The 24,089-nt window shown below is 39.9% G+C and overlaps 1 protein-coding gene across 7 annotated transcripts; it reads right to left on the bottom strand.

Moving 5' to 3' along the window:
• Window positions 1–2,769: 2,769 nt before the first annotated feature.
• Window positions 2,770–23,169, bottom strand: TBC1D7 (TBC1 domain family member 7). 7 transcript variants are annotated; one of them, XM_017808621.1, is made up of 10 exons: window positions 23,052–23,169; window positions 21,692–21,743; window positions 21,460–21,610; window positions 20,893–21,013; window positions 20,113–20,193; window positions 16,599–16,831; window positions 14,326–14,463; window positions 12,476–12,621; window positions 4,708–4,837; window positions 2,770–3,864 (listed from the first exon to the last, which is right to left on the bottom strand). In XM_017808621.1, exons 4-10 carry the CDS (start codon window positions 21,002–21,004, stop codon window positions 3,778–3,780), a joined length of 927 nt encoding a protein of 308 aa, XP_017664110.1. In that variant the 5' UTR covers window positions 21,005–21,013; window positions 21,460–21,610; window positions 21,692–21,743; window positions 23,052–23,169; the 3' UTR covers window positions 2,770–3,777. The 7 variants fall into 7 exon arrangements, with proteins under 7 accessions (XP_017664110.1, XP_017664111.1, XP_017664109.1 ...); XM_017808622.1 differs by having other exon boundaries at window positions 21,460–21,613; XM_017808620.1 differs by having other exon boundaries at window positions 21,460–21,499; window positions 21,583–21,743.
• Between the last annotated feature and the right edge of the window lie 920 nt (window positions 23,170–24,089).

Below are 24,089 nucleotides of genomic sequence, written 5' to 3' on the forward strand. Positions count from 1 at the left end.
CCACTGTGCTCTTCTGCTCTCTTGGTAAGCAGGTCTCCGAGCTGAAGCATTTTGCTCCACTGAGCATACGAGCAACTGAGCAATCACCAAAAATTAACTGAGCGTAAGTTAGCCAGATTCATACTTCCAGTCTTTTGGGAATTTAGTACATTTTCTACATAAACTGATTCCCTCATAAATCCACAGTGAAAGTCTGCAAATGGATCCATTAAGAGACACACAAATGTCTCTTACCAGATTGGTGAAGGAAAAACGGACTTAAACCACAATATCTTCTCTAGAGAACTCCCCTCCTTCAGGATAGCCCACAATAAATAATGCACTCTGCATTAGTCACATTCCTGCTCCCTCTTTATACATAGAACTGAAAAAGCTGCACACAAACTTCAGCTGGACATTACAGAGGAGCAGCATTTGAGGATCCATCCCACATACAATGAGATGTTTAAGTAAAATTGCTGTTGGTCATGGAAACACGAAGATTTTTTACTGTGAGGGTGACCAAGCACTGGCACAGGCTGCCCAAAGAGGTGGTAGAGTCTCCATCCTTGGAGACAGTCTCCATCTTGGAGACATCCTTGGAGCCACACGGACATGGTTCTGGGCAACTGGCTCTAGGCAGTCCTGCTTGGGCAGGGAGGTTAGATCAGACGGAATCCAGAGGTCCCTGCTGGCCTCAGCCTTTCTGTGATTCCGTAAAAGTTGATCTCTCTCTTCTGTGCAACTGCAGGGCCTGCCTATTTATAGAGAAAGGCTTCTTTAAATTAAAAAAGCGTTTGGAGCCTTCAGTCAACTAGTAATTGGAGGAACACTCACTGGCAAGTCTGGAAGCAGTAACACTGACTGGCATTTCTAATCCTGATTCAATTCACCTCTCTTCACAGAATATGAGTTATTGATTCCCCTTCAGGACTGAAATTGCTGAACACCTTCAGTGTCATCGGTGTTTGTTTTTTCAATGACCAAGTAATTCGCTGTGTAAAAGCCTGGATAATGCACCTGTACCTTTGGGGTTGTGTGAATTAGCAGTGCAGCCTGGGGGGGCGGAAATCTTCAAGTAGGCAATCTCTCAGACTACACCTGTGGCCATTATTTGAGAAACTTGTGCGCTGCACGTTACAGTGCTACTGTTCACAGACCGTGCGTGCTCTTTCCTGTGAAGGAGCAAGATTCAGGATGAGAGCGGTTCCAGGCGTGGAGAAAGACATACAGCAATTGACAGGACTTTATTATATGGACTTTACCGTTATTATGTGGTTTCAGATATGTGTATCACATCGTACCCACACTACACAGTGCACAGCCTGGGCACGCCCGGGCTTGCCACGAGTTTTGCCGGCTCCCCGCTTCCCCGCTCCCCTCTCTGATAGGCTGAAGAAGCTGCAGAGAGGAGACAGTTCCCATTCGTCCTTTCCTTCCCCGGTTCCTCCCATGTTCCTCCCTCCCCCTTTACCTGCGTCCCTACCCCGATTTGTTCCCCCGTTTGTCTGTCTCATGCTCCACCCCTTATCCTAGCCATTTCCCCGCCTGAACTCATAAAACCCCGGGCACACCTCAATAAAGTATTCCGTTTGCACCTCTATCTTGTCTTTGGTCCCATTCCCTCTCAGACCATGGCACTTTCCCATCCCCCTTACCCAGCTCTCATGCCTACGCTGGGAAAATAGGCTCCCATCTGAAGTGAACTCACTGGGTTACAATACAGGCACAGCAATGGATTCCAAAGCAGACATGAACATGCTTTTTCTGAACTGGCAAAACTTGGACGTTCCAGAAACGCTAACCACAGCATCTCAGCCTCCGGCATAGGTCACGTTCCCAGGGTTTTAGGGGTAACCTGCGCCGCATCCTAAGCTTCCCCAATCAATGTGCTTGAAGGTAAACCTGATGTAGTCTAAAACAAAAGTTTCTGAAGCATTTCAAGTTTGCCCTATGCCAAGTACAAGGTAAACACACTCTTTCAATTGCAATGAGCGTACTCAGCATACTGAACATCAATTTGAGTCAACTAACAGCTAAGCAACACATTTTTATATACAATTCCCTGGGCTATGCAAGAAGTAGAAACAGAATTTTACCCTTTTACAAGAAAAAGATCAGTTCTCCAGTAAACCTCTATCTATGGCTTCTACTTAAATCATGAATTACATTTCTGTATTAAATTTGTTTTGAAATCTAAGCCAAACAAGAATCAAATTAAAACTTTGAGCCAAGCACTCAACAGAGTTGGCTGGGCTGTAATTCTGAATTTTACTGACTCATCCCAATTGATTTTCTCCACACCTGCACAGATCCACCTCTCTAGAATATCTTCATGAAGAACAAAGACAGAGGTACAGCCACAGAGAGCTGGTTGATAGATAAAAAGAAAATATTTTAAAACACTTCAGAAAAGGACGCCACCCCAATCATTGTGACATCCTGTACCTCAGCCTTGTGAAGCCTTTTACCTGAAAATTTACAGTATTAATGGAGTACAATTACATTTCTAGAAAGGCATGCTTGTCCACCAATCCAGCAGACTAACATTCAGTACATTCACCTTACAAACACCTCCAAATAATAACTAGTTATGTCAAGTATAAGCTGGCATACAGAAACATTTTTAAATTACAAGTAAGTCTATTTACCTTGCTTCAGGAGTTAGATTTACTGCTTCAAGAGTTAGATTTACTTCTTCATGAGCAACAGAGCACGCTGCACAGTCAAAATACTATAGCTGGCTGACCAACAAACACTTTGGACATGATCACACCACCGCTAGATATCTTCATTCCACCAGTATTTATTGAAAAATATTTACATATTGGTGTTGTGACCCACCCCAGAAAGGAGGGGGGGGTGTTTACCCAGGTTCTTATTAATAAATCCCTTGGGGTGGATTAGAGTGAAAACGACACTGAATAACTGGTGTTTGAAAACATATATATGTAGGGTTTATTTTAGAATAATTTGTTTCAAAGGTAAACAGGTATGGTGCCATTTTGGGTGTTACCATCTATATCTATCATCTATAGCAATACAGCAATCATTAAGATAACACTTAAGGAAATGCATAAGGGAGAGAAAGAGAGAGAAGGGGAAAGAAAGGATAAAGGTGGAAAGATATATACAGTCAATGCACACAGGGTCCAGCGATGAAACTTGGTAGTTGTGGTTTCCACATCTATTAGTTGAAGTGGTGGTCTTGATCCACTGGGGGTGGGGGAGGAAGGCCCACACACTCAAAGAAGTTATGAGTTATTATATACTTCCAGAACACCTTGTACCGCCCCGAGGCGGGGAGTTTTACCACAGAATAGCGTCATGGGCTGTGCCACGAGCCTCCAGCGTCTCCTGAGCGTGCGCAGAGCTCCTGTGAGGGGCATGGTAAAAGGGTTTTTCCCACCTTTCAGGATTGGTGCGGGGATGGGCTTTGACGGGCGTGCCACAAGCCTCCAACATCTCTGACAGCCCAGGCCAGACAGGCAGAGTTCATGAGAAGGGCATGGCAGATATGGCACTTCCTGCCTTTTCAGGACTGGACCCCTCAGCAGCACTGGTGGGGAGATGGGCCCTGCTGGGTGAGCAGCGGCCTTTTCCCAGCCTGCAAGTCCCCTGGAGATTCTAGAATGCGCAAATCATTAACCTTTTCAGTCTCTGCCAATTGGTCTCTATGCTTTAATAGCATTTTTACATAGGTTAATGAAGAACATCACACTAGGATGGGGCAAGAGTGGTATAATGTCTTTTCAAATGTCTTTTTTTTTCCCAAGCTGTCACAAGCAAAGAGAGTTCTCAGACTGAGTGTGCTGGAGTCCCACAGTGTGTGCGCCACAGATCAACAGCTTTGCTGACAATGGCATCAGTGTTGTCTTGAGGAATCTACAAAAGATCAGGGCAAGATGCCTTGTCAGAGTACTTCATTTGGACTGTTTTGTTTAAAATAAAGATTTTGAATTTCCAGTTCATATTTTCTCTCTTTAGAAAAAAGAAAACAAAACTAGAATCCCACCTTCCCACCCCACCATCCCACCACCCCTCAGTCCTACACACACCATGTTACCTCCAGGTTTTGGACAAAAAGCTTTTATTTACAAAATGGTAAGGTTACCACCCAGACATCTCACACTTCACACATCCCCGAGTTGACAGCAGGCAGAACTCACACTGGCTATCCATGACCACAAACATATCTCATCTAATTAACCTGGGTTACACTGGAACCCTACAGCCCTGCTGTGATGCTCATTACTATTCAAGGTCAGGAAAGTTCAGGGTCAGGTTCATGACCCTGTCCTCACATCAACAGAAAACACACCTTGAGTCTGTAGACCCACTCAGGCAAGAAGCAAAGAAAAAAAGCAGCCAGAAACCAACCCCTCTAAGGAGCTTCCAGAAAAATTAACCTAACCTCACCTGCACTTACTTTCACAGAAAAACCCTTTAGTATCACAGGGAATATTGTCAGTTCTGTACAAACGTAGATAATACATTCCCCAAGCCTAAAAATAACTTCAGTCTATGAAAGCCTTACTTCCTCATAGAAAAAAATCATTATTCTCATTTCTGTGCATTTTTCCTTCACTTTTGTACTACTCCACTATTCTCAGGAAGGACTGTAATAATATCTCATGGTACATCTGTAATAATATCAATGGTACATCTGCAACAGGCAAATGACTAAGGCTGAAACACACTTTTATAAAAGCACAATAGAGTACTTACATTTTCCAAAAACTGTGTGATCTTTTCTGCAGTATTTAGCGCTATTATCTTCATTTTAAAGGTTAATAATATCTCCAAAGCAACAAAAACGAGAATCTTGCAGGACCCACTAATAACTTTGTCCCAAACCCTACAAGAAAATGAAAACGAATCACTAAACATTATTGCAGTGCTTATCTGCTTATTTATCTGCTGGAACAGCCTTCGTACAATCACCTCTTCCCAGATTATTTTTCTGAGTAACAGCAATGTATTGAATTATTTGGGTTAGGGTAAATAAAAGACATTTTATCAAGTCCTAAATCTGTTCAGAGCAGAGGGATGGCAAGCAGTAATTGGTATGTACTGATATGGTGTGTTGCTGTTTAGAAATTGAACTGTTTACAAGCTCAAGTACAAAAAGCAAATCTTGTTTTAATAGCCTGAACTGTAACAACTACTCTACCGTGTAGGGTAAAGGTTAGAATTTTTCCTAGTGCAAAAAAGAAGAAATTAACTTCATTAGCATGCCTAATATACTCTTTCAAACAGTTAAGTAGTTGAAAATTCAAAGGGATGTAATACTGAACTACTACATCTTAAGCAGCTAAATATTCCAGGTCATTGCTGTATATGATGCAAATATGACCTATCTACAGGATGTAATCCACTATGTTTAAATCAGGCACAAGGAACAACTATTAAGTCTTCCAATCCATCCCACTGCGCAGACCCTCTCAGAATTACCTAAGCACTTCTACCACTTGTATGAAGCTGTATCTGGACCTCAGTTGTAGGAAAACCTAAAGGGCAGGGCTCCAAAGGTTGCATGTACTTCAGTAACAGAACCTGGATGAATACTAAAATGGATCCTTACTACCAAAACTACCAACAATTTGAAATCATCCTTCATCCAGCAGCTCTCTCTCAGGCCCAGCTCAACATACTCGCGACAAAAGATTATCCAAAACCAGTGTGAAACCATCTGTCAGATGGCAGCTTTTATGGGCTTGCATTATTTTTAGTTCTTGAATTTTAAGAGCTGTGTCAGAAAGACTTTCTGAGGATTACAGATCTTGCTCCTTCTGGGCACTTGTTCAAAGTACTTCTCCTTCCAAATAAAATCATGGGGGACAAAGATCACATACCATCCTCTGTAATTTCTGAATACAGTCACACTAATTGAAAAACATCTTCTGCAGCCCACCTATAAATCTGGATCTGTGGATCTGCTTCTTCCAAAGGCAACTCGATTTTTGTATGACCTCTCCTAGACAAAGTTGCCCTTCAGCCCAGAGTGCCAGCAGAGTACAATGCAGGCACAATATGAACTTTGACAGCTGAATTGAAGTGTAGGTATCACACTTTTAAACAGTGAGAGCCAAGCCAAGAGCCATTAAGATGATGAAGGGACTGCAGCACCTCTCCTGTGAGGAAAGGCTGAGATAGCTGGGACTGCTCAGCCTGAAAAAGAGAAGGATCTGGGGAATCTCATCAATGTACATAATTACCTGAAGGGAGAGTGCAAAAAGGATGGAGCCAGGCTCTTTCCAGTTGTGCCCGGTGAAGGGATCTGAGGGAACAGGCACAAACTGAAACACAGGAGGTTCCCTCTGAACATCAGGAAACACTTTTTCAACTGTGAGGGTGACCAAGCACTGGCATAGGTTGCCCAGATAGGAGAAGCTGTCTCTCTCCTTGGAGACATTCAAAAGCTGTCTGGACATGATACTGGGCAATTGGCTCTAGGCAGGCCTGCCTGAGCAGAGGGACTGGTTGGACCAGTGCCCTCCACAGGTCCCTGCCAACCTCAAACTTTCTGTGGCTTTCTGGTGAAAAGCTTTATAACTTGCTGGAAGGCTTGCTGCTGCTACACAGTGCTTATTTTTCACACTGCGACTCAAGTCAACTCTTTATCAGTTTCTTAACCTCCTATTCAAATAAATTTTTGACACTATTTTCACCACCTCTCCATTCATCAAAGAATTTAGACTAGATTTTAACTTACAATGAAGAAAGGAGGAAAAGACTATGTTAAATCCTCAGGACTACTCTTAAAAAAGAAGGAAACAAAACCCCCACATGGACAGATGGGGAGGGGAAAAGGCACAGCCTTCCCCTTTGCAATTTAGTTTTAATTCCCTGTCTTGTTATGACAAAAAACTGAGCATAATTCCCATATTGAGAGGAATAACACATAATCCAAGATCAAAATCTTACTCCTTCCTTTGCAGTTTGAGAATCCCAGGACAATTTATCACTGTAAATATTACACTGATGTTGAAGTCAGGTCTAGGAGCTTTGAGCAAGGCTATGAGAAAACTGAGACGACAGCCCTGTTCCATACTGTACAAGTCATCCCTGTTTATTTCTAAAGCATTTTCCTTACCAAACACATCTGTTTAGAACCCAAGAACAGCTTCCCCATGTGTTTTGTGCGCATCAGAATTATGTAGTTATGAATGACAATTACAAAGAGCAGCAAACCTCAAAAACAGGAAATAATTTTTAAAGTTAATATTAAAGCACATGTTAATTCAAAAACAAACTTACTAATCCTAGTATAAAACACCTAGTCTCCTTTCATTATTTTGCTTCCAACTCTCCTGACTTTAGTCTCCATAACTGCATTAGGTTACATGCTATGCTCAGAAAACACTCTATTGTTTTCCTGCATTCTTTAGTCTGATTCCAGAACAAATCTTTTAACAATGGCAAAACGGATGCAGTACCTAAATCACCAGTGTCTTCACAAATTTTGGAAGATGGTGCATAGAGAAGTGGGTGAGATGTCACCACTAACCAGCTGGTCTGCTGCAATATTTTTCCCTTTAACATTTCCAGCTATTGTTACTCTCAATGCAATGCCACCAGCAACACTGTGTCAAGAGTCAGCACCTTCTCTGTACCAGCAGAGCCAAGAACAACAACATAAACTGTGTCAAAAATGGAAAAGACCCACAGCAGATTAATAGTAGAACAGAAACATCATGCCACTGTGCCTATAGCCCTACTCAGAAATGCTGAAAAAGAAGGTATATGCTAAATTCCCTGTTTGTGTGGCTGTCTTCCTCTATGAAATATAACCATTCGACTAACTACAGGAGCACTCTTGTAGGTATTTGTCTAACAGTGAAACAGTAGTGACAACCACAAGGAAAAATAAGAAGAAACAGGAAGCACTTAAAGCAAAGAGCATGCCCAGGATTATGCAAATAAAACCATTTACTTTTCACTGAGCTTTTTCCATAGACAAGATACCACTTACTCTGTGTGCACCTATGTGTGAACGGACGACATTCTCCAGGCAGCTTCTGAGGTTGCTACACAGCTGCAGTGCAGTAGGACACAAGAAGCATCACAGCATTGCTGCTCTCTCTTTTTCTGAAATATTACCATTAATCTCACAGTTTTTCCCCTAGGCTGCACAGTAAACACACTTAGCCTTTTTCCCTGGTTCTGGTCCTCCAGTTGTTCAGGCCAGAAATATCTAAAAAGAGCCAATGCTTTCTCCTCTGCCTGTACTTCTGGGTGTCCTTCTAATGGTAACCGGGCATGGAAGGACGTGATGAGGCTCACACAAATCTCATCCTGATGTCACGTCATGATCTTGTGCCCACCCATCTACAGAGCTGAGAAGCAGCTCAGTTACTTAGGCAAAGGCAAACCAAATTAAGTTTTTCCACAGTAGTAGCCCACATGCACATTTTTATGCCCTCCCACTCCATAGTAAATTTAAGGCATTTTTCATCATATTTCTGTTGTTTCTACTAACTAATTACTTACATTTTTACAACTAGATGTAAATTATGCAGGACATGGAGATCACAGATGTAAAACTACAGAAGCCATATATTAATACATGAGGCAGTGTCAGCTGGAAAGTCATAAATTTCAGGAGAATGACCGAATACTTTGCCACTACCGAGTTGCCAGAGACTAATAACCTAACACCACCCTGCTAATGCCAAGCCTTCAGTGCAGAATACAAACAACATTACTCAGGGGCATGTTACATGATTGGCACCATTAGGCCATAAAAAAATGCCTGGCTCATTCACAATTACAACTGCAAAGCTGCACCACTACTGTTGTGGCTGGATCATCTGGGATGATAGTGCTGGATTAAACTGGCAGCCAACATGCCATTTTGCCTGTAGAGCTGAAGCCACAAATGGAACACCAAGCTCTAAGAGCAGGGATTTCTAGCTGAGGGCCAACACAGCACCATTGGAAAGCTTTCCAGGCATGGCTTCCCAAACAGATGACCAGATATGCTGCTGCAGAAATCAAGCAAACAGGGTAATGATGAGTATGAAAACAATGGCGTGATCCAGTTCTCTCCCTGTTTCAGAGACAAGTACACCTTTCTGTCCCTCTTAAACCTGTGCTACAGGCTGGTTCATATTCCAGAAAGCACCCTGTCTGTATTCCAGATGGGACAGAGATTCTTTGAAATGGCCAGTTTGCTCCTCTCTTTTATCAATATGGCACCTTTAAGAAGTTTTAAGAAGCTTGCTGAATAATATGTCGAGTGTATTAGGGCACACAAAGACACTGCATAAGCTCAAAGGAAATGTTTCTACCTGAAATCTGTCTATATACATTTTCCAAGCCCATTTCAATTAAACTGATGCATAAATTTTACCTATGGTGTGACTGGAAGTGTGCTATAAAAGAGTATTTCTATTGAATGGCAATGCCCACCAGAAGTTTAAGTTGGTATTGTGCAAAGTCATCCCACCACTATCAGAAAAAATTTCTGCACAGCATATACAAGCCTTGTACACCTCAGAGAAAAAAAAAAAAAAGAAAGAAAACCATGAAATCTAGATTTAGCTGCCTGGCAGAGAAGACTACAATTTATAGAAAGCAATCAACCTCTTCAAGAAATACAGTGCTAAATCATAAGATAAATTAAATCACAAAAGACTGTGTTCACATCATCTCTCACTTGACAAAAAAGTAAGTAAAATTCACAGGAGAACTGGAGTCCTGCTTTCAAATCTCAGCAGTTCCAACACTGCCACTTGGATACATTTCAGATAAGCATTCAGGCTTCTAGATTCTAATCCAAAGCGAATCTCCAAGCATTAATTAAGTTCATTTGTCACATGCTACCCATGAAGTATGTTATTTCCTTAGTGAATAAGGTCATTATGATTACAACTGAATAATTCAGAAACCTAAAAAAGAAAAAGTGCACTTGTATCATGTTCCCACAAGAACTGTTGGCAAAAGGGATTGCTCTGCCTTTAGAAGTATCAACATGAAAATTTGTTTTTACTCCATACTGATACTGAAAGCCAATATTTTGACCTTTTCCATGGGAGGAGGTGGGGGAAGTATTAAAAAAATTCCAGGTAATCAAAATATTCTATTTCAGTAAGGTCAAACAGCATATATGAATGCTAAACATGCACACTGACTAGACAAAATATTTTACATAAATAAACTGATTCAAAATGGTAGAAGTTTGAAACTAAAGGTCCTGACAAGATGAAATATGAAATCAAAATTCTTCATCTAGATTTTTTCTTTTACACTATCAAGATTACAGAGCTCCATAAAATGTTCTATTTTCAACAGAAATTTTAAAAAACTCTTCTTCTTCCAAAAGCAAAACTGCTCTGATGCAAATTCCTCTTTCAGCAACAGTTCTCAGCCATAAGACTAAGTAGCAAAATTGAATCACATAAGCTCTAAATAAAAATATTTCCTAGGAGACATGCAAAGAGGTTTCACACACAGTAGATTGCCAAGGCCATTTCAGATCACAAAAGCCTATGGAAAAGAAGGTCTGAAGAGACTGACAAGTCCTAGCTAGGGCAGTCACTTCTGACTGATGTTAGTTTACATTTTAAGGCATCAAGTTGCACAAAGAGAAAGCACAATAAAACAAGAGCAATCATTACCTGCTGAAAATAACCTAAAAAAGCAAATGTGAAAGAGATGTAGGTAAACCATAGGTGATCAATTGCTTTTAAGGCTGTAACAAACACACTGTGTACTTAAATAATTTCTGTAGCCGTAACAGGAGTAAAAGCTTTCCACCATCACATCACACACAACCAGTACAGAGAGATGACTTTTTTGGGGACTTGTAGGTGCTTAATGAGAAGAACCTGGCATGTAACAATTACAGTGCTGCACCTAAAGGTTCAAAATGTTTTTTTCTCTCAAACATATTCCTTGCCAACAGTAAAACATCCAGAACCTCAAGGGCCATGGTTCACCAAGACCAGAGAGCATGATTTCTAATCCTACAGCTTGTTCTCTAAAACTTTGTTTTTATAAGGGCCAGTAAAATTTTTAAAAGCAGCCATTTCTCACTCTTCTTCATGAAACATGAAGTTCCAGATAAACAAACAACATTGCATTCACTATTTAGATTATGACCAACTTTATCACCATTAAAGCATTTTATACAGAGCAATTTACAAAGCATTTCGTTTCCACAGTAGGTTCCTATACTAACTGAAGCCCTGGAATTGATTTCCTTGAAATAAAAATTCCCTTGAACCTTCTTACTCCTCAGTTTTCAGGCTGCTGAAGATGAAACCATTGGTTTTTTTGTGCCACATCCTGTTCAGCTATTAGCAACTCTTATTAATGCAGAAAGGATGTGTTTCTCTACATCCAGCTTGAATTTCCTGCTTTCCAAGAATTCTCAGGCACCAGAACTAGAGAAATAATACAGGTTTCGTTTCAAAAGCCCTTCAGTGAAATGCTATGCACAAGAATTCTGCCCTATTAAAAGCTCAACAACCTATTTCTAGCTGTAGAATCCTGATGCAATCCATTATTTCATTAACTTTGTAATACTCAACCTGCCCTAGGACTTTTTAAAACAAACGTTGTCATGGTTTAACCCCAGCCAGCAACTGAGCATCACACAGCCAACTCAGTCACTACTCCTGCCATTGGGATGGGAGAAGAATAGGAAGGGTAGAAGTAAGAAACAAACTTCTGGGTTGAGAAAAAAAGAGTTTCATAATTTAAAAGAAATAATAATTTCAAAAAACTGTAAGGAAGAGAAGAAAAAAATAACAGAGAGAGGAAAACAAAACTTGAGACGAGTGATGCAAATGGAAACAGCTGCCCACCACCAACCGATCAACAGGCAGCAAGTCCCCAAGGGAGCACTCTCCTCCGCCAATTTTCACCCCAGCTTTATTGCTGAGCATGACTCCATACGGAATGGGATATCCCTGAGGTCAGCTGGGGTCAGCTGTCCTGGCTGTGTCCCCCTCCTAGCTCCTTAAGCAGCCCCAGCCTCCTTGCTGGTGAGCAGAATGATGCTGTGTTAGTGCCACTCAGAAGTAACTAAAACATCCCTGTGTTATCAACACTGTTTTCGGCACAAATGCAAAACATAGCCCTATATGAGCTACTCTGAAGAAATTTAACTCTATCCCAGCCAAAATTACTACACATTCCCAAAATCTTTTTCATCTAATGATGATGATGTTACAGTCACTCCCTACGAAATTAATTTGGTTAAAAAACCTGAAAACGACTACCATTCGGCCATCTATCACTAAGACAGGACTTTGAGTTTTAAATCCCAGGAGTGTCTAACAGAATCAGCTGGTATACTTAACTCCATTCTTTTTTAATTTCAATGGGTGAAATGATCACACAGATTGATTATCCTGCATCAGTAAAGTTCAGCAGTAAAGTTAACACCATAATCTTACAGATAAAGTACAGAAGGCTCTTTGCGTGCTACTGACGACAAAAAGCTAAAAGTACTATGAAGTTACAAATTGAAAAGAAGAGAACTTGCCTCTGTAAACTGGACTCAGGTAAACATCCTGCAAAACACTTTTTAAACCAAAGATCATAAGGGAGCTTGCTCATTGCAGCACATGCTTTCAGATGCATCAGGAGTCTGTTATCTTCAATGTTCAAATACTGCTCCAGAACTTTTGGCTGAGAAAGAATTGGAAAATTTTAGGTCACTCACATCAGAAAACCTTCATAGTTAATGCACACCGTAAGACATGGAATGTCTTAGAAATTCAATTGGCATAAAACAACATCTTAAAATAATGAACTCGCACTGTTTTAACTGTTCCAAAATATGAGTGTTGCTGACTTTTGCAATTAACTAATTAAGTACTTAACTAAATAAACAAACTCAGCTTCCTTAAATTGCTGACCACTAGCAGAACTTCCAATATATGCAGTATTCCCTAATGCAAGGAGGTGTTTCAGAGCTTAAGGCAATGCAGAGATTAAACATCCACTAATTACTGTTACCTCCACAAGTAAAATTGAGTTTCATTCACCTCAAACCTAATCGCCTTAGCACACATAAAAAAAAATCTACACACAATACAGCAAAACCCAGAAAATCAATTCTGAGAGTAAATCTCTGTGCAACCCATTAAAAGCTGGACATTGATTTATTGCTTAAAAACCCAAAGTATTTAGAAGGATAAACATGTGGATAATTTTCTCATCTTGTTTAAATTTTAATGTAACACAATACACATTTTCATAAATTCAGGAGTACCTTTATGTTTTTTGTCATAATTAAGTAAACAGCTAATGACTTCAGCTGTCAAAGGGAGAAAACACATCCTTTTTCCATATTCTCACCTGCAGAGTCTTGGTACTTGGTACTTGGTAATTGTTTATATTACAAAAAAAAAATTAGGGAGGGAGACACTTAGCACTCTTTATGTAGTGAGAGTACACACTTTCTTTAAAAATACTCCTTTTTCCTTTGAAAGGAATTAAAGAAATCTGTATAGTTTAATGTATCACCCCCAGAAACAGGAGGTAGGTTTAAAAATTATTTCTTGTTCCAAAAGACTAACAAACAAAGGGCAGGCATCATTTTCTGCAAAACAAATTTTCATTCGGTGCTTGCCAGTGCACAGGTGCCACCTCAGTGGATACTGTTAACTAAAGAGCTTTTATCTGTTAAGGCTATTTGAAGAATTACAAAAACTTTTGTGATTTTGATAAGTACGCATTTTCTTTACAATCAAATTTTAATTTTATAAATCAGTAAGACAGAAATTCAAAACTAACATTCTATGACAGCGCTTAAATGATCAGTGCTAAAAGAAAACTATTCCACTTTTTATTATAACTTAATTTTCAACATACTGTTTTTCTGAAAACGTAGTACTCCGGTTCATTTAAAAAGCAAAGACAATTGTGCTTTGTCTATCATACAATGAGCAGCACATGGATGCTAGAGATGCAGCCTAAAAAGTAGCAGACGTACATCAAGATGTTCTTAACTCTGTAATTTAAATTTAATTGTTTAAAATAAAAAAAATTCTTAAGTGACCGATTTATGAGAAATATAAATCACACAGATACAAGCAACCTTTAGACAACCTAAAAAGAAAATATAATTCAACTAGATACAATGCAACCTTCAAGCAAGCTAAAAAGAAAATAAGATGTAACTGAAAATCATCATGCAGCAAACAAAACCAACTGTGCAGGACAGCACAATCAAAACCCAAAAGGCATTCCTCCCATTTTCTCAAAACAGCTGGTGGAACAGAACCCAAGGGTGTCACCTCTGACGCTCCGGTTGTCTCCATGTATTAATGCTTTCCACAACTGCCTCCCCCCACAAAAGGAAAAAAAAAAAAAGTGTTTTTTCCTTACCAGTTGTTGTAACGAATCTTTGTGCTTGCTGTTCAGCTGATTCACAAAGCAACTGACAAGCCAATAGCATTCTACAGGATCCTCCACCATTTCCTCCATTGCTTTAGCAATAACAAGAAACACTTCATCTTCAGGTTCCTGGAAAACAAAGCCAAAAAAAAGTGAACTACACAGAAGTATTGGACTATTCTGATTTAAATTATTCTTATATTCCTTTTCTCTGCTATTTGGGAGAATAAATGGAAGTCGATGTACACAAAGAGCTGTTCTAACATTCATAAATAAGACATCGGGCAGCAGCTGCACTATGCTGACAAATACTAAAGCAGAGCAAATAAGACTTGTTTTAATTTTAAAACCAAAACACACAATAGGAGCTTGGGAAAAACTGTTTCAAAGTTTCACATTTTCTCAGATGAGAAAATACTACCTTCTAACAAGGTAGCGATAATCCCACTTATGTGGACCACATATTTATATGCATAGCAGCAGAATTTTTTCATGCTGTTGATTGCTAAGGGCCAAACGGGCCCTCAAGCACTTCTGTTGTGGATGTTACAGATACTGAAAACAGTGCGGCCATGAGCTGTGCACCTGCCTTCAACACACAGAAAATCATTTGGTTTGAGATAAGCTTCCCAGAGACAAATACCTTTTCCAGGTGATGAGTATCTTACTCCCCACAATCCACGACTAGAAGCATGTGATGGACACACCATCACCTTCTCTCATGAGGATATTCTTTCCCAACAGAATTATCAGCCTAAACCACAGGTAATGGTATGACTGCACACAGGGTAGATGTAGGCGAACTAACGCTAAAACCAGCTAGATCTCATGCCAACAGCTGACTCAAGAACTGTCTAAACTGGGAAGATGCACAAGGAATGGCTCTCTATTTGCCTCATTTCTCAGAGTCTTCCTTAAACAGGCAGTACTGACTACATTAGGAGGCAGGGTAAGAAGCCAGGTATGTGTCCACAGTCTGATGTACTGTAACCCTCAGCAGCAGTAAGCTATAGGATCGCAGGGTTTGATGCATGGAGAGTCTTAAATACTACTGATATATCTCTGCCACACAGACTGCTGCAATGCACACATACCCCTACTTAAACTGCCTGCTTTCAGATTGCACAAAACATTTACCAGACTTCTCTCTGGTACTCAAACATTTCAAAATATTTATATCAATCCAACATCATCTTTATATTCCCCCTGCCTCCACAATAAAACTGAGCTACTATCAAGCAGTAACCTCTTATTTAAGGGGACATTACTGCACAGAAAGCAGACTGGCATAAAGAGAACAAATGCTTTCTGCAGCAAAACAAATCCAAGTTACAGGACTAATAACTAGTGCTCTGCTGAACACCACCTCTATGAAACCCCATCACAGTACTGAGAGCAGCCAGTGCTCTGGGATGCACTGACAAAACATGTGCTCAGAAGGCAATACTGCTCTAGAAGGGAGGAATTTTTCGCCCACTGGGTCACAGGCCAAGATCAAGGAAATTTCTCTACAGGAAGCTTGCAGGGTAGGACAGCCACATTCCTAGACAATGGTAAGGGCACGAAAATGTTCTCCCTCCTTTAACAACAGAATGCTGTATGTAGTCCTCCAGATCAAAATATTACTGAACTTTCTATATTAACTTTAAGCTCCCTTTTTTTATTTTTTTTTAGTTTTTATGTCAAATTTTGTGATGAATAAATTAATAGCAAATAAGGGACAAAATCCACTGCAGAAAGCCCTGCGGTTCCTTTCATCACATCCTCTTTGACAGAGGCTTATACATAAGATCCACACATTGTTTTTCTCATCTCTCTACTGGCTTACCATCGCATCAAGATCCGTTTGTGAGTACACTGTAAACTGCACAAGTACATGCATGACCTGACAGAAGCCCTGATTAGTTCAGACTAACGTAAAAAGGAGGTCAGTACATTAAAGTCTAGATTTAAAAACAAATAATTTAAATATATGATGCAATTTGCATTAAATCATGGCTTGTACGGGCTCTGAATTATCCTTGTTCCAGGACATGTAAGAATCTATGAGCTCCAATAGGATTATGTCATTTTCATTTCAGTGCTATAAAGAAACTGAAGTGCATTAGAGTACAAAATGCTTGAAAGCTAGCAGGCAAAATACACAAAAGGGATTCTAAGGCATAAAATCTTACATAAGTACTTAGGGGAAGAAAAAGAGAAAAGCACTTTGACTAAAATGTCTTATTTTGTACTAGTACTTCTCTGTTTTCCATTCACCTTACTTGTCTATCTACATGCATTTGTGAGGTGACTTGCAGTTCACTGACCAATGCGAAAGCCAAGTTTCGAGGCAATTTTCCTGATTCCAGTTGATGGATGCGCAGGAAAACATCCACCTGTGGGGTAGAATCATTAATAAAGCGAATTACACGAAGAGCATGGTGTATATCCCAGTACTGCTCCTTTCGGCACTTCATCACCAAAGCATGAGATTCATGGTGAGGAGGAATAATTCCTGACAAAAATTTAAAAAAAAAAAATAATTAAAATAAAAAAATACAAGCAATTGTAAAGAGAAACCTTACTTGTTACTTGCTTATACTTATCTAGTTTTTAGTATAGTTATAGTTCTGCATTTGTGCCCACCTTCCACTTACTTTGAAAACAAAGTGGGTGCAGAATGATTTTTATCTACATTAGCTGTTCATTTTCTCAAATTCTACACTTTGTTTGAGATGACAGAGAATATACAGATTCAATTAACCAATGCAAAGATACTGTACAACTCAGTATTAATTACTTTACTCTCTGTATCATAGATTAAATCTCTCTAAAACAACATTCAGAAGCAAAATCAATCACATGGGTTGAATCAGTTATAGATTAAAACTTAAGAATACCACATAGGCACTTTGCAAGGTAACATTTTTTACATTCTTAGCACAACACAAATATTTGTTCTAGTTTTCTAGGAGAAAAAAAAATTAAAAAGAAATAAAAGTAGTAAGGTAGACAAAATTAAACTGCATCTCCAGAAGAGATGCTCAACAGTTCACTAGTGGAGCAGAATATTTCTCAGTGCAGAAACCCATGAGAACAAAGTATTCTTCAAAAATCAGTGTGAAACAAGCTACCTGCTGCTTTTATCTCTCACTTAAAAAAAAAATATTCCTGTCAAGTGTTAAACCATGAAATGACTGAGTTTAGTAACAAGCACATCAGACAGAAAATTATCTTTTCATTTCCAACTGCAAACTTGTCTGCATTTCAAAAGCTGGGACAGAACAAGACATTTTTCATGTTATGCCAAAAGAGAGTCAACATCATGACTTTGTATATACATATTGCCAACTGCTCTCCTCAAATACAGAAGATAACCTTAGGCAGAAAAAAAGGAGCTTAAACAACACAGGGATGTCCAGAAACCATGAGTCACACTTGAACAGGAAATTAATGGAGACACTGCTTGACATACCATGCAACTTGGGACAGCATCAAGTCTTGGTACATGTCTGAGATAAGGAAGCCTGTCCTGTCAGCAAAATTTTCTTAAACTATTAACACTGTTTAGAGGACATGTAACACTTCCCACCAGAAATGGACTGGGCTGTCGTTCCAATTACTTAAGGAGAGATATTTTGCATTCCTTTTCAATACCAGCTTTTCTAACAAGTGTTAACACTGAGATACAGCATAAGAGAAGTCCTTGTTCACCTCTGTTCACCCAAGAAGTATACAGAATGACAGTATGGATGCTTGTAATCAGAATATCTCAAGTTGGAAGGGACCCACAAGCATCAAGTCCAACTCCGGACCCTGCACAGCACCACTCCAAAAAATTACATGTCTGAGAGCACTGTTCAAACGCTTCTTGAACTCTGGGCAGGCTTGGTGCCATGACCACTTCCCTGAGGAGCCTGTTCCAGTGCCCAACCATCCTCTGGGTGAAGAACCAAAATTTTCCAAATATCTAACTTAAACCTCCCCTGACACAGCTTCATGTCGTGAAATGAATCACTCTGAGTTTAAAATACAAAATCTTTCTAAAAATCAATATAATTTTCCATGCAGTTAACTCAGAAGGTGTTTTGTGTTATCATATGATTCACAGATCATCTACCTAAAACAGTCAAAGATTGACCACTAGCTCTGCAGTGAGCCACAATTTTGCAGACTATATTTTGCTATTACAATTTCGGCTGAAGGATCTTTTATTGAGTCACTTGTCTAAACCTTCGACGCCATATTTCCTACAACTAATATTTTAAAGGATGCAGACTACTTCACTAGGGCCCAGGATGCAATCACCTTTTTTATGGCAAAGGCTTTTATCAAGTAGAATTACTCTGTCAGTTCAATGATCAATGCCAAGAACTTCCAAGTTTTATAATTAGATCTTGCACCTTCTGTGCACTGTTCCTTTATTACCTTTGCCAGAAACAGGCTCACAAATCCAAATAATCAGGGATATGAAGCCACAACTTTTAAACTGTAGAAAATTAGAAGCAGGGAAAAAACCAAGAAAAAATTAAAAATCATTTTTAAAACTCACCTAAAACTTTCTAATACACTATTTCAAACTTCAGACACTGTAGTGGAATATGGAAACAAAGAAGATATTTACTTGAACATTGTTCAAGATTATGACACGGCCTAAGATTAATAAACATCCTAAACCAGACAGAAACTGTTTTGGAAAATAACCAATCTGAGGTAGGAATCACCAACCTTACTGACTCTGAATCACACATCAAGAATCTTCATATGAAATATATGTGGGATCTGTATCATGTACTCTGGAGAGCCAAATGACAAAGAATATGCGGGATAGTTCACAGGCAGTAAAAGACGGCAGCTTCCAAGCCAATCTGCAGACTGATGCTGCTGGTCTCCCTGATGAAACATTTTGGCTCTCAGCTCCTTTCCTGCCAGCACAGCTCTGCTAGCACAAGACTGAGCATGGGAGCCACACTCAAGCTTTACAAAAGTGGCACAAGGTTCCCCCCCCAACAGTATGGTAAATCACATTTCTCTTCCGCAGATTCAGTCCGACGATGTACCTTCACACTCAACCTGTCGCTGTTTCTCTATGTGCAGCAACTCTAAGGAAAACAAACTCTCCAGGTACCTTGTAAGGGTCAGAACTCCTGGGCCTTGCACAACCCCTCCTGTCTCCAAGTGACACAAGTAAACCAATACACTTGACCAGTTAGTGCAAAGCCATTAGTACTTTTGAATTAGTCATCGACTAAAGCACTTCAACGAAAATATAATCTATTTATGGGGTTTTATGGTTTCTGGGGATACCATAACTTGTCTTTGGCCTCATAACTTCTTCAATGGCAAATACAATTCAAAACCAGAAGCAAAACCAGAAGAAATCAAGATTTTGTGGAACACAAAGCTTTTCTTTAGAATAAACATGCATTCCATAACTTGCCCAGTTTAAAATTAATCACAGCCTTACCTCAACCTAATTGTATGTTATTTCAGAAACAGCACTGAATATCTTATCAGGTATTGGTGACTTCCTATAACCCACCTTTCAAATCCATTTTATAATTGTAACTGCATAGTGTTACAAAGTTAAATACAGAAACACACTTTTCTAGGTACACTTCAGCAAAGTTCTCAAAAACTATCCATGGAACATTGTTTTATAATTGCCATTGTGCATTCAAGGTGGATACAAAAGTAGGCTAAATATGCAGCAGTAGGCAAGGTAGTACAGAATAATCCATGTCATTACCTCTTTAAAAAAATACACCTTCCTACATTCTATGTTATATTTCATACCTAGAAGCACTTTCCACACCAGTATACGATACATGGATGGGAGTGGAAACCGTTGACTAAATGTGCAAAGCTTCTCAATATCTGTAGAGAAATATAAAGAAAAAAAATTATTATAAATTTAAATATAAATAATTTTGCGTCTCTGATCTACCCAACTATGACAAATCTTCAGCTGCTCATTGAAATTCTCACTTTCATCACATATTATCAGTAAGATCTTTCACCACTTCAGTAGTGAATAGAATGTGCCCTATAAACTGCAACAATTTTGAAAAATATATACATTGGCTTGATCTACAGTAAAACTACTTTAAGTTTCATCAGGAAGAAACTGGATCATTTTTATAGGTATTTTGTAAATCATGCCACTGTCAAAACAATTAAGGGCTTTTTTAAAGGGACAACATTTATCTTTCTGTTCTGTTAGAGATGTGGCACTCCTCAGGGACCAACAGCAATAACAAAATCTTCATTGTTTTGAAGTTATATGGGATAAACAGCATGAAATGATGCGTTCTCCGATTAAAATTGCTTTCATTAAAAAACTTTTAGTTTATTCAGCACAAAGAATGAGAGAAGAAAAAAAAGGAAGCAAACTGACAAGTCTTTGATAGTTTTAAAAACAGATTTTCAGATCTTCAAAAGTCAAAGGTCTGCTAGCAATAACTGAGACATGAAAAACTTAAATGAGTATTAAGCACAGCAGCTTAACATTTTCTATTACTCCCTACCCAGCTCCTTATCACCAAAGTAACAGAGGAAAGAGTGAAATCAACTTGCCCAAACGGTCATCTTTTAACAGAATTTCCAGTGACTTCTTTTCTTCAACTCCACGAAACCCCACTTTTTCATAATACACTGAGCGAAAATTCCTCTGAGAGTCATCAGCCATGACTGATTCCTTTTGGAGAAACAGTAATTCTCTTAAGACTTACAAGAATATTTTCCTTTTATGCTAAACTCAAGTACTTTTGCACACCAATAGAAGTTAACTGCCTATGTCTCTATAGTAGTAATATACCCTACAGAACATTAAATCTTCCAAGATTTTTTCATCACATGCAGCAGAGAAAAATCATTAAAATAATTTAATCTAAACTAGGTCTAAAGAAATCAACTTTCCAAACAAAACACAGGAAGTTTTTATTTTTTAAGTTATTCCCATAGCAAATTATGATACTTTTCAAAAAGTTTAAAAAAAAGTCTGCTGGTCTTTTACATCATACTCCGTATTTCAAAACCAATATAAAAAATACAGTTAAGAGTCTGACAAAATTTTGGGTACAGAAATTCTACTCAAGTACAACTGTTACCTAGGTAAGTAAAATAATTAGGTTTCATGCTCACCAGATGAGGTAGCGAGAAGCAAGGACGAGCCAATTTTGGCCTCAGTGGCACAGGAAAGAATAAAGCTAGGGATGTAGGCTTCTTCTTACGTTGCAGATATGAATTAAATGTTCATGTTGTTACCTGAGGTGTCAGGTGTGCCCCTGGGCAGCTGCTGCAAACAATCCATTTATTAACAGTCCATCAGAAATGACATAGAGGGTGCAAAATACACAGTTTTGGTTATACCCACATAGTGATAAACTGGTTCCAGCCCCCGTAACTAGGACAATGTAGTGGAATCCCTGTAGTGGAAACAATGGTAAATTCCAGTGAGTACTTTGTGTTTCATAACAACTGTAAATGACATTTCAATTCAGTTCAACTTTCTAAATTTCAAATCTCTCTCCTCTGGAGGTTTGCAAATGTTAGAAAGCTCAGTTTCCTAACTCAAAGGACTAAAACCAATATTAACTTTTATGTGCTGTGACAGCAGCAAAACTTGAAGAAAAATAGTTTATTTTGAGTGAGGGGCAATGGGTGAATGATGCACTGTGAAGCTTTTCTAGATAAATTCTTCTTTTCTTTGCAGAACCAAAGTACACATCAGGAGCAAAGCACCCATGGATATAAAAAAAGGCCATAATTTTGCAAAGAATATACATGTTTAAATTTGTATATCCACCAGGCCTATTTGTGTTTCAAACTGTAACTGTTTTTAGAGCTTTGCAGCATCAGGGCCAAGACCAGCCAGAAAAATATAAACCAGGAAACAACTGAATTAATGCTTTCTGAGACAGGTCAAATATTATTTCAAAACCAGAGGAAAAAAAATATTACTTGCAAGACACGCCAGTCCTGCACTAGCCTATGAAAATGACTCTGACGTTCATGTATTGTGCATTTAAGGGTCCGGTGATCACAGTGTTCACTATTTACACTGCAGCCATGTCTAATGGTGACTTATGGTGCTATAGACACTCAATTACTTTTAAAAATGCTTAGATTTTCATTTACATTTTCAAATTTTTAAAATCTGAATTTAACATGTGCTATTTAGAAAAATTAAAAAAAAAAAGCACGTACCGCTTTGTGGAAAGCTGACAAGAGAATCACAGAACAGGAATAATAAATATAATTTGAAAAACAACAGCACTATCTATTAGAAAGGAATGCTATTTTAATAATTTTAAACTACCACTGTAACAGCAATACATTTTATTTACTCAGTGGGAAAAAGCAAGAATATAGTTTCCTCCTCACTCATAATCTAGCATATGCATTTTTCATGTCAGGCGACCAGTGTTCCAACCTTCACATGAATCTACAACATAATGGAAAAGGGAAGGCGGGGGGAACAAACCCCCAGCCAGCTCACTGGAAACGTTCTGTACAAAACCGTGCAATTAACTCGCCCTGTCTTCAACTAAAGCATTTCCGGCCCTAACAGCGGATTTCACGGTACCCCAGCGTTTCACGCCGGGCGATGCAGCAGCGGCGGCAGTGCCGCGCAGACCCCGGGTAAGGAGCCACACGCGATCCAGCGCACTCCGCCCGCCACAGAACACCCTCCCTCGCAGGCCCTGTCGGAGGCTCCCCACACCCGCCCGTACCTCGGGGCTAGACTCCCGGCCTCCGACACATTCCCAAAGGAAAATACGGGCACACTTGGGCACGGGATCAATGCACCCCCCACTTCCCGGGAGACCGAACGGCACCGGGACGCCACTTCCGGCGCCTCGGCAGGCGGGCGCATGCGCAATAGCCGTGCCGGCCCGGCGGCGGGCGTGGCTCCCGGCCGGCGGTGACCGGGGCGATGGGGGGTGTCTTCCTTGTGTGGGGTTGTTGCAGCCTCTCGGGCTCACCCGGTCTCTCACGCACCCTGGCTGTGCTCCCCATCCCCTCTCAGTTCGAGCCTTCTGCCACCCCCATCCATCCCTCAGAGCCGGCTCCCGCTCCGTGCTGCTGCCCGCATGGCGTGGGGTGCGCTGAGGGCTGCACCGCGTTGTTTGCTATAATTGATGTGCTTGGCGTTTTGGCCCCATCCCCAGTGAATCCTGGGGACACTTTACTTAGAGCAGTCCCTAGGACCCGGAGTGCGGTTTCCAAGTCCCAAGATTTACTCTGGTGGATGTGACCAAAGCACCGGGTGCTAAATATCCTGCCCCTCAGAACAGATAAAGGACCACTGTTCAAAGCCTCAAATATCAACCTGTGCTGCTAAAACTGTGAGACATTAAACAAATAATATGATTTTTATTTTGGGTTCGAGCTTTTTTGTAGTTGGTGGTGATGTTTTTATTCAGATCTTTGAGACCTTGCCAGCCTCTAGCTGTGCAATTGCAAGGACTAGGCAGCTGCTTTTAGCAGGAGCTGAGTTTTCAGCTCGTGGCCCCTTCCCAGGAGCAGAAACTTGAACGAGACCATCAAACACCCAAGTTAGCCGCCCCAAGATTTGGAAGTACTAGAACCACAGAATCAGGGAATCAGTTAGTTTGGAAAAGACCCCTGAGATCATTTGAGTCCAAGCTATGACTGAACATCAGCATGTCAACTAGACCAACTAAGTGCTACATCCAGTCTTTCCTTAAACACCTCCAGGGACAGTGATTCCACCATCTCCCTGGGCAGTCCATTCCGATGTTTAACAA

Source organism: Lepidothrix coronata, unplaced genomic scaffold (assembly GCF_001604755.1).
Source record: "Lepidothrix coronata isolate B3197 unplaced genomic scaffold, Lepidothrix_coronata-1.0 Scaffold23, whole genome shotgun sequence".
Lineage (NCBI taxonomy): Eukaryota > Metazoa > Chordata > Aves > Passeriformes > Pipridae > Lepidothrix > Lepidothrix coronata.